The following is a 15,975-nucleotide window of genomic DNA, read 5'->3' as shown; positions in this document are numbered from 1 at the left end:
AAATGTTGTACTTGCAATGGAGTACTTGCAGCTAATGATTTAGACCAGCTAATGAGTCTGTCTCTATATATACACTCACTCCTTCACAGCTCCTCCCCTGGCAACAAATGTAACACCTTGATGAGCTGGTTTCATTAGCAAATGCACAATAGCAGACACCTGACCAAATTCCTTTCCTCTTCTCAAGCAATGGTCAGCAAAAAGAAACACAGATGAGTTGGTTGCAAAACTCCAAGCCAATCTCTTTCAGTATCTCTTCAGTCTCCTGCAATATCTCATTCACTGTACTTAAAATGTTGTACTTGCAATGGAGTACTTGCAGCTAATGAATTAGACCAGCTAATGAGTATGTCTATATATATACACACACTCCTTCACAGCTCCTCCCCCGGCAACAAATGTAACACCTTGATGAGCTGGTCTCATTAGCAAATACTACACTTTGCTGGCACTTCCTGTAGGGTTGCCACCTATCTAGGATTCACCTGGACAGTTCGGGGTTTTGAGTTATGTGTTTGGGTTTTAGGCCACCTGAAATCCAGACACAATATTCAGAATGGACTGTGGCTCCCGGAATACCCAAGTACCACAACCACTGAGTGCATAGATGTACACACCGGCCCCACCCCCATACACAGAGAGGAGAGAAGAAAGGGCTTGTTCTACTCCTCTTCCTCCCACCCCTACCCCTCTGTCTGCCCACCCACACTCCAATCCCTGGTGTTTTGTGCTTCAGGAAAGGGATGTGTGGGCTGGAAGTTTAAAGATCAGCAACAGGCAGATACATTGTGGCTTCGATGCCTGAGCCTCCATCCTCGGTAGAGTGAGCTCACCATCCAATGTCTGTGACTGAAGTCTCTGCCCTCTCTCCCTTCTCTCTCGTGCCTCCAAGTGAGAAAGTACACTAAGGTAAGATTTAAGGGGTGCTCTGTGGACTCAGATGTAAGGGGGGCTTTGGGAACCCAAATTAAAGGGGAAATGCTGGCGACTCTGATGTAAGTGGGAGGTTTGGTGAGCAAAAACCCCCTTACGTTAGAGTTCCCCTTTACATCAGAGTGCACAGGGTTCCTCCTTAAAAATAAAATGTTGCCGTACGTGGCTGAAGTGTTCGGGTTTGGCTTGAAGAAAAGGTGGCAACCCGAGCTTCCTGTGTGTTTCTGCCATTCAGGAACACGGATCTCTGCCTTCCCACAGTTAAAGCACCTCCCCCACAGTGAGTAAGCACTCCCTAGGAACACATTTAACCCTTTGATTCTCCCCCCCCCTGATGTTAACCTCCTTCCCTGCCATTGTCATTAGTACAGTGACAGTGCATATTTTTTTTTAACACTGATCACTGTATTGGTGTCACTGGTCCCAAAAAAAGCATCAGTTAGCTGTGCAATTTGTCCACCTCTGTCGCAGTCCCGCTATAAGTCGCTAAACGCCGCCATTACTAGAAAATATTTAAAAAATAAAATTCTATAAAAATATCCCATCGTTTGTGGAGGATATAACTTTTGCACAAACAAATGAATAAACACTTATTGGAATTTTCTTTTACCAAAAATATGTAGCAGAATACAAATTGGCCTAAATTGATTAAGAAATTAGATTTTTTTCACATTTTTTTTTAATTGAATGTTTTATGGCAGAAATAAAAAAATATTGTTTATTTTTTTTCAAAATCGTCTTTTTTTTCTCGGTTTATAACACACAAAATGAAAATCGCAGAGGTGATCAAAAACCACCAAAAGAACGCTCTATTTGTGGGGAAAAAGGACATCAATTTTATTTGGGTACAGCGTCACACAACCACGCAATTCTCAGTTAATGTAACGCAGTCCCCCATCCTTGGTGTCATTGGGAGGAATTCTGCCCCAAGGGCCAGATAAAAGCAAGCAAAGAGAATCTGGCCCCTGGGCCGCAGTTTGGAGACCACTGTTCTAGACAGTTCCATTTCCCCAGTTCCATTCCAGTCCCCAACAACACAACATTGTGTCATTGTGAGACAATTCGTTCTGTTCTATGGACAGTCCAGGTCACCTGGTACTGAAAACCAGGTTGTCCCTGACCTGTCCTTCTCCACCAATAAGAGAGAACATACCCAACCTTTAATATATGTTAGAGTTAGGGTTAAAATGAAAAATTGGAACGTGAGGCATCCTTCCATTATTTCAACTCTTTTTCTAAATTCCGGGAGACATTACATTGAGATTAAATATATTTCTCAAACATTAGAGGTTTATCCATTTCCCGGATCCAGTCTCCCTGCTGATTTTGTACGTTTTGCCCACTGACAAAGAAATGATCAGTCTATAATTTTAAAGGTCAGTTTATTTTACCAGTGAGAGCCAGAATAACAACAAAAATATCCAGAAAAATGCATTTAAAAAAAGTTCTACATTGATTTGCATTTTATTGAGTGAAATCAGTATTTGATCCCCTATCAATCAGCATTTCTGGCTCCCAGGTGTTTCTATACAGGTAATGAGCTGAGATTAGGAGCACTCTCTTAAAGGGAAAAGATATAAAACTCTGCGCTAATGTTCTAATTGGATAAAAAAGGAGGATATATAAAAGAAATATATATATAAAAATATATAAATATATAAGAATGTATAATACGTTGGTAAATAGTGAATGATAAAATATAGGCTGCAGCCTCCCTAAATTATAGTCCGGAGACTATATGTGAATGGTGATGAAAGGGTAGGGTGTTGGCGCTGCCTAATAATATGAGTGTGCAAAAAATGTTGGTAAGTGATATGACCAAAAACTATAAGTGCAGTGTAAAAATATGAAAATATATAAAGGAATAACCACACTATAAGATATATGAGGTATAAATGTCGGTGGACAATGAAAGTGATAGGTGTTAATAGAAAATAGTTGGTGATGAGAAAGATCTGGAATATTATCTAGATCAAAGGAATATATGCAAAAAGTGTATTGAATATATAACATAAACTGAATACAATCTTATTCGTGCAATATAGACTAATGAATAAGTTAAAGTGCTCTGTGCATAACAAAATACCCCATTAATACCGCACACTGTGGTATAGAGGTGAGTGAAAACAAGTGAAACCAAATATATAATATCCAACAGCGACAGAAAACAAATGTCCAATATAGGTAATTCAAGTCTCCTCTATACCACAGTGTGCGGTATTAATGGGGTATTTTGTTATGCACAGAGCACTTTAATTTATTCATTAGTCTATATTGCACGAATAAGATTGTATTCAGTTTATGTTATATATTCAATACACTTTTTGCATATATTCCTTTGATCTAGATAATATTCCAGATCTTTCTCATCACCAACTATTTTCTATTAACACCTATCACTTTCATTGTCCACCGACATTTATACCTCATATATCTTATAGTGTGGTTATTCCTTTATATATTTTCATATTTTTACACTGCGCTTATAGTTTTTGGTCATATCACTTACCAACATTTTTTGCACACTCATATTATTAGGCAGCGCCAACACCCTACCCTTTCATCACCACTCTTAAAGGGAGTGCTCCTAATCTCAGCTTGTTACCTGTATAGAAGACACCTGTCCACAGAAGCAATCAGATTCCAATCTCTCCACCATGGCCAAGACCAAAGAGCTGTCCAAGGATGTTAGGGAGAAGATTGGAGACCTACACAAGGCTGGAATGGGCTACAAGACCATCGCCAAGCAGCTTGGTGAGAGGGTGACAACAGTTGGTGTGATTATTTATAAATAGAAGAAACACAAAATAACTGTCCATATCCCTCGGTCTTGGGCTCCATGCAAGATCTCACCTCGTGGAGTTTCAATGATCATGAGAACAGTGAGGAATCAGCCCAGAACTACACGGGAGAATCTTGGCAATGATATCAAGGCAGTTGGGACCATAGTCACCAAGAAAACAATTGGTAACACACTACCCCTTGGAGGACTGAAATCCTGCAGAGCCCGCAAGGTCCCCCTGCTCAAGAAAGCACATGTACAGGCCCATTTGAAGTTTGCTAATGAACATCTAAATAAATCAGAAGAGAACTGGGTGAAAGTTTTGTGGTCAGAGAAGACCAAAAGGGAACTCTTTGGCATCGACTCAACTCACCGTGTTGGAGCAGGAGGAATGCTGCCTATGCCCCCAATAACACCATCCACACTGTCCAACATAGAGGTGGAAACATTATGCTTTGGGAATGTTTTTCTGCAAAGAGGAGAGGACAGGACATTGCATCAAAGGGACGATGGACAGGGCCATATACCGTCAAATCTTGGGTAGGGATGCAGCGATCCAACTTTTTTGGTCCTGATCCTGATCTTTTGCTTTGTGAAATCGCCGATCCTGAGTCCGATCCGGAAGTACTGTTTTGTGAGCTCATAACAAAATAATACTTCTGGGTCGGTATGTTTGAAATATCCAATAAATTTCGTTCCACTTCATGATTGTGTCCCACTTGTTGATTCTTCACAAAAAATTACAGTTTTATATCTTTATGTTTGAAGCCTGAAATGTGGCAAAAGGTCGCAAAGTTCAAGGGGGGCCGAATACTTTCGCAAGGCACTGTACCATATAACAAATGTGCATTAAAAATCTAAAATATCATCAAACACAAAGAATAAAATGTAGTCACAAGAAAAAAAACTGTTTATTGCTTGAACATACAATAGCAATCAAACAGTAAACATTGTAAACTAAAGTGCAAAATCCTGGAAAGTGCAAACAGGAATTTAAATAAAAAAAATGCAACATAATAGCAGCCTGAGCCTCTCTCAAGAAGATTGCATTTCTTCTCTTCTCTCTGTGTAAGGCTATTTCTCTTCTCATCCACAACACAAACTGTGCTGAACAGAACACACTCTCACTTTCTGCATTAGTGCAGACAGTGCAGGGGGCAATACAACACCAGCAACAACAACATACACACTCTCACTTTCTGCATTAGTGCAGACAGTGCAGGGGGCAATACAACAACAGCAACAACATACACACTCTCACTTTCTGCATTAGTGGCAGACAGTGCAGGGGGCAATACAACACCAGCAGCAACAACATACACACTCTCACTTTCTGCATTAGTGGCAGACAGTGCAGGGGGCAATACAACACCAGCAACAACAACATACACACTCTCACTTTCTGCATTAGTGGCAGACAGTGCAGGGGGCAATACAACACCAGCAACAACAACATACACACTCTCACTTTCTGCATTAGTGCAGACACTGCAGGGGGCAATACAACACCAGCAGCAACAACATACACACTCTCACTTTCTGCATTAGTGCAGACAGTGCAGGGGGCAATACAACACCAGCAACAACAACAACATACACACTCTCACTTTCTGCATTAGTGGCAGACAGTGCAGGGGGCAATACAACACCAGCAACAACAACATACACACTCTCACTTTCTGCATTAGTAGCAGACAGTGCAGGGGGCAATACAACACCAGCAGCAACAACATAGCAGCCTGATTCCTGTCCTGACCAAAAGTTGGTCGAACAAGAACAACAACAACTTGATCACACATACAAAATAGCATATTGCAAACATGTAGTCCAGTGTCACACCACCATCACACAGTAATGGTGGTGTCGGCGTGTGACGCAGTGACACTGGACTACCTGTTCACATTAAAATGCCTTTTGTTTGTGTGATCAAGAAGTTGATTTGATTCACAGTCACACATGATGACAATGACACAAACATGACCTGAATGGTCACTTAATTCTCTCTCAGCTCCTCAAGAAGATTTGTAGACACTAGACAAGCATTTCTTCTCTTCTCTCTGCTGTGTAATGCCCCATACACACGTGCAGATTATCTGCAGACTTTTGTCTGCAGACTTACCTTTTCTATGTAGTGCAAGGGCCTGCCGGATTGCATACAAATTGAAAGTATTTAGGTTTGACCTCATATTATATGGTTTTGGTAAGTCTGCAGACAAAAGTCTGCAGATAATCTGCACGTGTGTATGGGGCATAAGGCTATTTCTCTTCTCATCCACAAACACAAACTGTGAACAGAACACTCTCTCACTTTCTACACTAGTGCAGGGGGCACAGAGATATTTTGTGGCAGTGGCAGAAAGACAAGGTAATCTCTATTTGTTGACTCCCCGGAACTGGTATGAGTTGTCTGAGGCAGCGATGGTTTTCTCAGCAAAATAGCCATGCAGTTGCACCGCAGGGCTCGAGCTGCTTGCTGCACTGGGATCTAGTTCAAACTCCTCCACAATGTGGTCAAACTCTTGCATAAAGCTGCTCGGTGCTGCTGCTTCCACCCGAGGGACCTTGTCTTGTGGTTCTGTGGCCTGTGATGCTCCAGCTCTGCTGTTTCTCAAGTCTTCCTCTAGTTCCGCTGTCAGTGCATCTTTTGCACGCTTTGCAGATTGCGCACTTGTAAAGTATCTGAAACAGAAATAAAAACGTAGGCTAGGTTGATTATGAAACACTTCATGACACTAACCTGAGGCTGAAAAGTTAGTTATATATATATTTAATTATATATAACTTTAATCGACCATCAGCCTCAGGTTTTTTAGTGCCATAAAGTGTTGGAATTTCAAAATCTTTAAATTTGCAGCACCATGGCATGGCATCTCATCAAATACAGTAGCACTAGCAGACGTGTTATTGTGGTCGTGGAGAGTAAAAATCTATGATAGTCAGAAGAATCAGATAATGATGAATGACAATGACATTGGTTCATTTATTGGGTCTATATAATATTAATATATAGACCTAAATACATGAATTATTTATGTCATTGTCATTCATTATCATTGTCAAAATGGGTGTGCTCTTGACCAGAGTTCTTAAAGTGTGCCACATCCCTTGGTAATACAAGAATTGGGAGGGTTCCCCTGGGTGGGATTTTTTAGGCACAAAGATTTATAGAAATATTAAGTATAGTTATAATATTTTAATCAATAATATATAAAATAAAATAATAAAATATTATAACTATACTTAATATTTCTATAAATATTTGTGCCTAAAAAATCCCACCCCAGGGGAACCCTCCCAATACTTCATTATCATTGTCATTCAAATTTCTTATATGATAGATATATTTTATTCTCCTCTCCACAAGAACACTGTCTTCTGCTGTATTTGATGAGATGCCATGCTGCAGTGCTGACTGTGAATTTGGACAAAGAAAAATTCTAAAATTCTAACACTTGATGGGCTAATGTAATTAGTTAGGTTACACAATCTTCACTTACCTGTCTTTATATCTCGGGTCGTGCAGGGTGGCAAGTGCATATAGGGGTTCATCTTCCACAGTGTCGAAGCGTTTGTTGACAGCTTGAAGCAGGGTTGTTTTCATTGTTTTGATGCCAATATCCGCATTGCCTTCTTTAGCAAGGATGCGTTTGAGGACGGTGACAGCTGGAATGACGTCAGCGGTGGAGGCAGTTGATGAGCTTACTTTCCTTGTTAGCTCTTCAAATGGTGCTAAAACAATGCTCGTTTTTTCTAGCAAAGCCCACTGGTTAGTGGTCGGTGTACTGGGCAGGTCATCATGGTCAGCAATGTAAGCACAGAGGACTCACTTCTGTTCCAGAAGACTCTGTATCATCAAGTACGTAGAATTCCACATTGTTTTGACGTCTTGTTGCAGGCGTTTAGGTTGCATTTGCATCTGGAGCTGGATATCTTGCAGCCTTGAATACGCAAGTTGAGAATGTTTAAAATGCCCCACAATTTGTCTACCGATTGCAATGGCATCGCTCACACTCCGTTGTGACAGTAGCCCCTCATTGACTACAAGCTTCAAGCTGTGAGCAAAGCAGCCTAAGCTCCGTACCCCCATTTTGTCTATGGCCTTTTTCATGTTGCTTGCATTGTCTCGGAGTATGACATGCACTTTATTCAAAGGAATGTGCCACTGGTCAAGTATAGCCTTAATTGTAGCTGAAATGGTATCGCTGGTGTGTGAACCATGATTTTTTTTAGCTTGAAGCATTGCACCGTGCGGTGTACAGCTTGTGTCCAACCAGTGGACTGTTAAACTTAAAAGCGACATTGGACACACATCAGAGCTTCATATATCTGTAGTAAAGCTCATAGCCTTTATATCTTTAATCTCTTTTGAGACGTGTTGGCAAACTTTTTTGTACAGTTCTGGCACTGCGGTCTCAGAAAAATACTTGCGTGATGGAAAAGAGTACCTCGGCTCCAAGTGTTCCTGTAGGCGACAGAAGCCCTCATTTTCAACAACTGACATTGGTTGACCATCTAAAACAATGAATTCCAAAACTTTCTGTGTTATTGCTGATGCTTTCATACTTTCCATCGGAAACTTTTCACGACGTTGAAATGCAACCTGCAAAGTTTGTTGCTGCTGGGCTGTATTGTCCGCTGCTTTGGTTTTGTTGAGCTGCAGGAATTCAGCGTGCTCCTTAGCGTGGTGTTTCTGGATGTGCCTGATTAAATTTGTAGTATTGAACTTTGCTGTTACACCACCTCCCCTCGAAACATTCACTTTGCAGACATTGCAAACAGCTGTGGAACTCGTTGGCGTGGCGAGTGTGTAATATCTCCACACTGCCGACTCTTTGGCGCGCTCCATACCCGACACACACACACGTGAGGCTGATTAATGGCGTAGGTGCTGCGACGCCCTGGATCAGCCCGTGGGACGGCTAAATTTTACCGATCTCCGATCCAGCTATTTTTCCTAGATCAGGGCCGATTTACGATCCGAATATCGGATCGGTGCATCCCTAGTAAGGACCTGCCTCTTCCTCTGCCTTTCATTTTTTAAATTACCCTGTGACAAAAGTCTCTAGAGAATCGCAGTATATCTGGAAAAAGGCATATAACACCCCGCTTCAATCTGTGGTATTGGGGGCCACAGGTTTATCACACCAGTTCTACAAATAATTGGCCAGTAACTGTTGTCACTGTGTGTAGCACAGTTAACCCAGCAAAAGAGGCCAAATGTTTGCAGGACTAAAATACACTCTTAGAGAAGTATACTGTTAAATAACACCCCACTTCTATATGTGGTATTGGGGGGCCACTGGTCTATCACACCAGTTGTTCAAAAAATTGGCCAGTGAGTTTGGCACTGTGTGTATCAGAGTTAACACAGCAAAAGAGGCAGGACACAAATACACTTATGAAAGAATACTCAGGTAACACCCTGCTTCAATCTGTGGTATTTGGGGGCCACAGTTTTATCACACCAGTTCTACAAATAATTGGACAAATTTTTGCAGGACTACAATACACTCTTAGGAAAGTATACTGTTAAATAACACCCCACTTCAATATGTGGTATTGGGGGGCCACTGGTCTATCACACCAGTTATAATACATTAAAAGTGCTTTTGTCACTGTTTGTAGTATTGCTGCAGCAACGCTCAGTCACCACACCAGTTACAATGCTGCACAGTGCACAATACAAATCCACTATAATATGCTTTCTATATTACAAAGTATATTATACGTGGATTACACCCCTATATAGTGCACTGCACACCAATACCAAATAGCAGCCCTTAAAATAACTTTTGTGGACGTTAACAGAGCGATTTGTGTCACTGACGATCTGCCCTGGTGCACACAGCAAACCTCTCCCTACACTGACAAAAGAATGTACACCTATACCAAATAGCAGCCCTTAAAATGACTTTTGTGGACCTTAACAGAGCCATTTGTGTCACTGACGATCTGTCCCTGGTGCACACAGCATACCTGTCCCTACACTGAAAAGAGACTGTACACCTATACCAAATACCAGCCCTGAAAAGGACTTTTGTGGATCTTAACAGAGCTATTTGTGTCACTGGCAATCTGTCCCTGGTGCACTCGCCAACCTCTCCCTATGCTGACAAAAAACAGAATGTGAAATGGCCGCCAGCTCTGATCTATTTATAAGGTAGGGGGCATGTCCATGTGCTGAAATGTTTCAATTGGCTATCCCGTTCCACCTGACGGCTGTGTCATGGGTCAAAGATCTCCCCAATATAAACTAATATGGCCGCTGCAAACAACGCCATGTGTTCGCAAAATTGGCGGGCTACGAACAAGCAAAATTAGCCGCGAACCGACCGCCGGTTGAACTGCAAGGCCATCCCTAGTAGAGGGTGGAACCAAGGAATGGAACTGGGAGGTGGGTAGAGAGTGGAACCAAGCAATGGTGCTCAGAGGTGGAACCAAGGAATGGTGCTCTGAGGTGGGTAGGGGGGTTGAACCAACGAATGGTGCTTGGAGGTAGGTAGGGGGTGGAACCAAGGAATGATGCACAGAGGTGGGTAGAGGCAGAGAAAGGGGGAGTTCCTGCACCTATTCTCTGAGAAAACAAGCCCTGATAATGAGTAACCTATTTGCCTGTTATGGCCTTCATGAGCTAAGCCATATGAGTTGTCATTGGAGGATGTGTGAGGTCAACCAGGAAATAAACACCAAACTGTTAATCCGAGCATGCAGCATGCCTGGCCAGGAAAGAGGGGGACAAGCGTGTGATGGTATTAGGCAGTAATATACCCCCCCCCCCCCCCTGGTGGGAGTGGAGATGGCCCCATCTATAAAGATATACAGTACATACACACACAGCACAAGGCTGTGTTCACACTACAAGACGTTTCTTGGGGCTGCAGTACCTCTGAGCTCCAGAAGATGGTGATCTCACTTCTACCCAGACAGGAAGTCTCAATAGAAGACAGGAAGTGATGTCAGGTATTAATAGGAAGTTCCGGGTGAGAGGTGAGTAAGGAGGAAGTAGAGTGAAGACGTTGCTGGAAGAGGCAGCAGATGAGGTAATAAGATCTTATTTTCTATTTACACCCAATAACCCCCCGCCCCCCTCATGTCCGTCCTCTTCCTCCATAGTCACTGTGATTTCTTTTATCTCCAGCAGATGATGATACACACATATATAGTGTGGAAACCTAGAACAACACCTGCAGGGTCAGAACATTCCTGCACTTACATATATATTTTTATCCTTACCTGTCTAGACAGAAACCTGTATAGATCGAGTGACAGAACGAATGAGGATGAAGGAGGACCGGAGTCACATGACTGAGAAGATACTAAACCTCACCCTGGAGATCATCTACCTGCTGACCGGAGAGGTGAGGAGGATTCTGGGAGGTCACATGACACCTCTCTTATCTCTATTAATAAAACACAGACCTGACCGGAGAGGTGAGGAGGATTCTGGGAGGTCACATGACATCACTCTTATCTCTATTAATAAAACACAGACCTGACCGGAGAGGTGAGGAGGATTCTGGGATTCTAACATGATATTCCTATTGGTTCTCCAATACAGAGATTTCCTCTTCTGAAGTCAGGTGATCATATGACCATCACAGTGCCTCCATGTGACTCCCTAAAACCTGAGAGACACAACATGCAGAAGATTCTAGAAGTCACCAAGAAGATGATGGAGCTGCTGACAGGAGAGGTGAGCGGTGCTGGGAATTCTGGGACATTTTCCAGTAACAGACAAGGGATGTGTCTGGATGGTGACTGTATCATTGTGTGTGTCAGGTTCCTATAAGGTGTCAGGATGTCACTGTCTATTTCTCCATGGAGGAGTGGGAGTATTTAGAAGGACACAAGGATCTCTACAAGGACGTCATGATGGAGAATCAGCCGCCCCTCACATCACCGGGTAAGAGGAGACTTTATTGTAAAGGAAAGAGCAATACGGAGGGTCCACCTAGATCCCCCATCATCTGATAAACACATAGAAACAATGTATTCAGTCAGTGTGTGTCAGGGCTGGGCTCCTGCTACTTAACAAGCAGCTCTTTTCTTTCAGAGCTCAGAAGTTGCTTAGCTGTCGGTTAATTAACAGCTGCTCGTTAACACAGTGACTCACCCGGTTACCATTACCTGCCTCATTAGTCCAACCTACAGCCAGCCCCATTTTGCTATTTAAGTAGCTTAGCTCATTTCCTCCTTGCCCTTGCGTGGTCTATGCTCTCCATTGTGTTCCTGTGTATGACTTGCCGTGGCTGACTTCTCTTCCGATACCTGTTCCTGATTTGTTTCGCCTGACTACGCTGACTTATGGTGTCCTGATCCTTGCTCCTCTGATTACCTGTTCTGGCATCCAAACCCCGGCTTCTGTTTTTGACTACGTTCCTGAACTGTTATTTTTGCTATTTAATTAAAGGTGTGATTTTTAACTGCACTTTGTGTTGAAGCACTCAATACCACTGCAGCCTCGTGCCTCCCCACTTACCATTGAGGCTTTTGATGGGAGACCTCTACAGCCTGCCCATGTGACCCATGAAACCACTCCGTTGACCATGGCTGTAGGGGCTCTTCACCATGAAATAATTAAAATTCCTAGTGATTTCCTTACCTCATTACCCAGTTGTCATTGGTTATCTTTGGTTACAGAGGCCCAATCCCTCTTTTAATTGCCGTAATGCTGAGGTTTTGTCATGGTCCCCACAATGCACTAATACATCTTTTTAGAAAGTAATTAAGATCATGTGCACGTCTTCAGTCTCTTTATTGGCAGAAGAGTACCATGAATTCTGTGATGTCTTTGACAAAGGTCAGGCCGGTATTTTGGCACATCGGCCTTTTGAGTGAACAGTTGTCCTTCAATCCCGGTGCCATTCCTCCTCGTGGCCGGGTTTACTCTCTGTCTGTCTCAGAGGAGAAGGCAATGGATGCTGCGATTTAACTATCCCAGGGGTTCACCCGCAAATCCTCTTCTCCTTCCAGTGCCGACTTTTTCTTTGTGGGAAAAAAAAAAAGAGTAGTGAACTGAGTCTCTATCGATTATAGGGGTCTCATTTACATTCCTGTTAAAAAAACTTATCCGATCCCATTGAAAACTGAATTATTTGACTGCCTCAAGGGAACATCGGTCTTCACGAAGCTCGATTTGCGGGGGCATACAATCTTGTGAGGATTAATGAGGGTCAAAAATGGAAATTTAATACTAGGACCGGACACTATAAATACCTCGTAATGACCTTTTGGTCTCTGCAACGCTCCTGCAGTTTTCCAGGACTTAGTTAAAAATGTCCTCTGAGATATGCTGCCATAATGTGTGGTGGTTTACCCGGGTGATATACTCATATATTCTAAATCCCTAGAGAACCTCCACACAGATGTCTCTCCTGTGTGCTACAGAGGTTGAGAGAAAGCAACCTCTATTGCAAGTTGGATAAGTGCGAGTTCCATGAACAGGTTCAATTTTTCGGTTATGTCATTTGTGCTGCCAGGTTTTTGATGGACCCAGAGAAGCCATCTGCAGTCCTAAAGTGGCTTTGGGTTATATGTCTACGTGCTCTACAACATTTTCTTGGCTTTGCCAATCATTATCAGGATTTTATGAGTAACTTCTCTTTTCTGGTCAAACCCCTTCATTGATACTGTATGACCAGAAAAGAGGGCAACCCACAGAATTGGTCCCCGGAATCCATTAAAGCCTTTAAATCCCTCAAGATCACTTTTGCTGCAGCCCCAGTGCTGGAACATCCTAATCCCATGTTACCCGTCATTCTTGAAGTTGATGCATCTGAGACTTGAGTAGGCGCTTTCCTGTCTCAACCTCCTACCCCTGAGAGTTCTATCCATCCTTGTGGCTACTTTTCTAAAAAAAATTGTCTCTAGCAGAATGAAATTCTGAAACTGGGGACAGAGAATTATTAGCCATAATTTTAACTCTTAAAGAAGGGAAGCATCTCATCAAGGGTACTACTGTGCTGGTCCTCATTTTGACTGACCATAAGAATCTTTCATTCTTGTCTGAAGCTAGATGTTTATCTCCTGGAAGGGCTCAGTGGGACCTTTTTCTGTCAAGCTTCAATTACATAGTCTCATTCTTACTTGATACAAAGAATAAAAGAGCAAATGCCTTATTGCCGCAGTTTTCCTCCTCTTCCAAAAAAGAGTCTGTTCCCACTCCTGTGATACCTTTCGGACTGCATTTTGGCTATTTCTTTCTAGTCTCACTTCACCTTTGGGTGAGAGAATGATGCCCTCTCAGATCCATTCTCCTCCTGGAAAACCTCACGACCGCTTTTTTGTCCCCCCGAGAATCTCCGCACCTTTTTCCTCCAGACCTACCATTCACCGAAGGCTGCTGGGCACCCAGGAAAAAATCAACGGCATATGGACATATTGCTGAGACCTAAGGCCTATGTCTCAACAATGCTGGTGGCCTAGGCTCCATGCTCATGAAACCAGCTTTTTAGCCGCTTGTCCTGTGTGTGCTCAGAATAAAACACCACAACACCTTCCAGTGGGTCTCCTCCAACCCATACCCAGTGGCGAGAGGCCTTGGACCCACTTGTCTATTGATTTTATTTTGGATTTACCCAACTCCCATAGCAACACAGTTATTCTTATGGTGGTTGACCGTTTTTCAAAAATGTCACATTGCATTCCACTAAAGAAGTTGCCTGTGTCTAAGGAACTGGCATCAATTTTCACTGGAGAGTTCTTTCAGTTACATGGGTTACCTAAAGTTATCATCTCGGACAGGGGTAGCCAGTTGGTGTCCAAGTTTTGGTGAGCCTTTTGTGCACAGTTGGGAGTTCAGCTTTCCTTCTCTGCATATCACCCACAGTCCAATGGGGCAGCAGAATGGGCCGACCAAGCCTGGGAGCAGTTCTTACGTTGCTATATTTCTGACCACCATAACACTGGTGGGACCTGTTACCTTGGGTGGAGTTTCCTCACAATAGCACCATTAATGCTGCCATCTGATTATCTCAGTTTATGGTGAACTATGAATTCAGCCATCCATGCTGCCTGATACATCTGTTCCGCAAGGCATTTCTGTGTTAGAGCAACATCTTCAGGAACTTTGTTCCACTTAGGTGCAGGTCCAAGAATCCTTGCAACACTCCAGAGAGAGGTAAAATCCATGCTGACCACCGACGCCTACCTTCACCCTCCTACCAAGTTGGGGAGAGGGTCTGGCTGTCTTTCCATTACCTCTGATTCTGTGTTCCTCACTAAAACTGGCACCTCGATATATTGGGCCTTTCCGCATACTGTATAAGCTTAACACGGTGGCCTACGCATTAGATCTTCCTTCTAACTTTCGTATTTACAACATATTCCATGTTTCCTTACGTGTTATTGCTATACCACCTCAGTACCACGCCCTCGCCCGCTTAAGGTTGACAACCATGTGGAATATGAGATACAATCTATCATTGACTCCCATAGGTTTAGTGGATACATAAGATATCTAGTTCACAGAGGGGTTACGGTCCAGGGGAACGCTCTTGGGTTTCATCCTCGGACGTAAATGCTCCTGTCCTGCTCCAGGCTTTCCATATACGTTTTCCCCTCAAGCCTGGTGCTCCCCCAAGGGGGAGAGATTGTTGAGGAAGAGGGTACTGTCAGGGCTGGGCTCCTGCTAGTTAACAAGCTGCCTTTTTCTTTTAATGTTCAGAAGCTGCTTAGCTGTCGGGTAACTACCAGCAGCTTGTTACCACAGTGACTCACCTGGTTACCATTTCCTGCCTCATTATTCCAGCCTACAGCCATCCCCTTTTTTGCTTTTGAAGCAGCTGAGCTAATTTCCTCCTTGTCCTTGCTTGGTCTATGATCTCCAGTGTGTTCCTGTGTGTTACTTGCCCTGGCTGACTTCTCTTCCTATTCCTGTTCCTGATTTTTGCTTCCAACTATGCTGACTTCTGGTTTCTTGACCCCGGCTCCTCTGATTACCTGCTTTGTCATCCAAATCCCAGTTTCTGTTTTTGACTATATTCCTGAATTGGGTTATTTTTTTCTATTTCATTAAAGGTGTGATTTTTATTTTTTTTTTTAACTGTACTTTGTCTTCGCCTGGTTTATGGTCCCTGACAGTGTGTGTGTGTTTACTACAGATGGTTCCAGTAATGGTAACCCACCAGAGAGAGGTCCCCGTCCTCTGTATTCCAGGGATTCCACACATGAAAGTCACGCCATCCCTCAACATCATCAGGTAGATGAGGAGCAATCACTGATAGTATCATTAGGATCTGTACATTATCTGCATTGTTACA

General features: G+C 43.0%; 4 protein-coding genes across 4 annotated transcripts in view; 2 read left to right on the top strand and 2 right to left on the bottom strand.

Annotated features, from left to right (window-relative positions):
* The window catches only part of LOC309549119 (uncharacterized protein), a 2,919,967-nt gene that overhangs the window by 2,649,438 nt on the left and 254,554 nt on the right, over positions 1-15,975 (top strand). The window lies entirely within an intron of this gene.
* Positions 1-15,975, top strand: part of LOC309548636 (gastrula zinc finger protein XlCGF66.1-like) — a 292,938-nt gene that overhangs the window by 22,409 nt on the left and 254,554 nt on the right. Inside the window, exon 3 of the mRNA XM_082248606.1 lies at positions 11,274-11,408. Coding sequence (XP_082104732.1) covers positions 11,274-11,408 — 135 coding nt within the window. The remainder of the gene's footprint in view (positions 1-11,273; positions 11,409-15,975) is intronic.
* The window catches only part of LOC309549117 (uncharacterized protein), a 4,285,597-nt gene that overhangs the window by 4,125,729 nt on the left and 143,893 nt on the right, over positions 1-15,975 (bottom strand).
* Positions 1-15,975, bottom strand: part of LOC309549122 (uncharacterized protein) — a gene marked incomplete at its 3' end in the record, with an annotated part of 313,082 nt that overhangs the window by 176,252 nt on the left and 120,855 nt on the right. The window lies entirely within an intron of this gene.

This window comes from Pelophylax lessonae, assembly GCF_965119305.1.
Source record: "Pelophylax lessonae genome assembly, chromosome: 3".
NCBI classification, from domain to species: domain Eukaryota; kingdom Metazoa; phylum Chordata; class Amphibia; order Anura; family Ranidae; genus Pelophylax; species Pelophylax lessonae.
The sequence above is the reverse complement of the archived record's forward strand: the minus strand, read 5'-3'. Positions and strand labels throughout refer to the sequence as shown.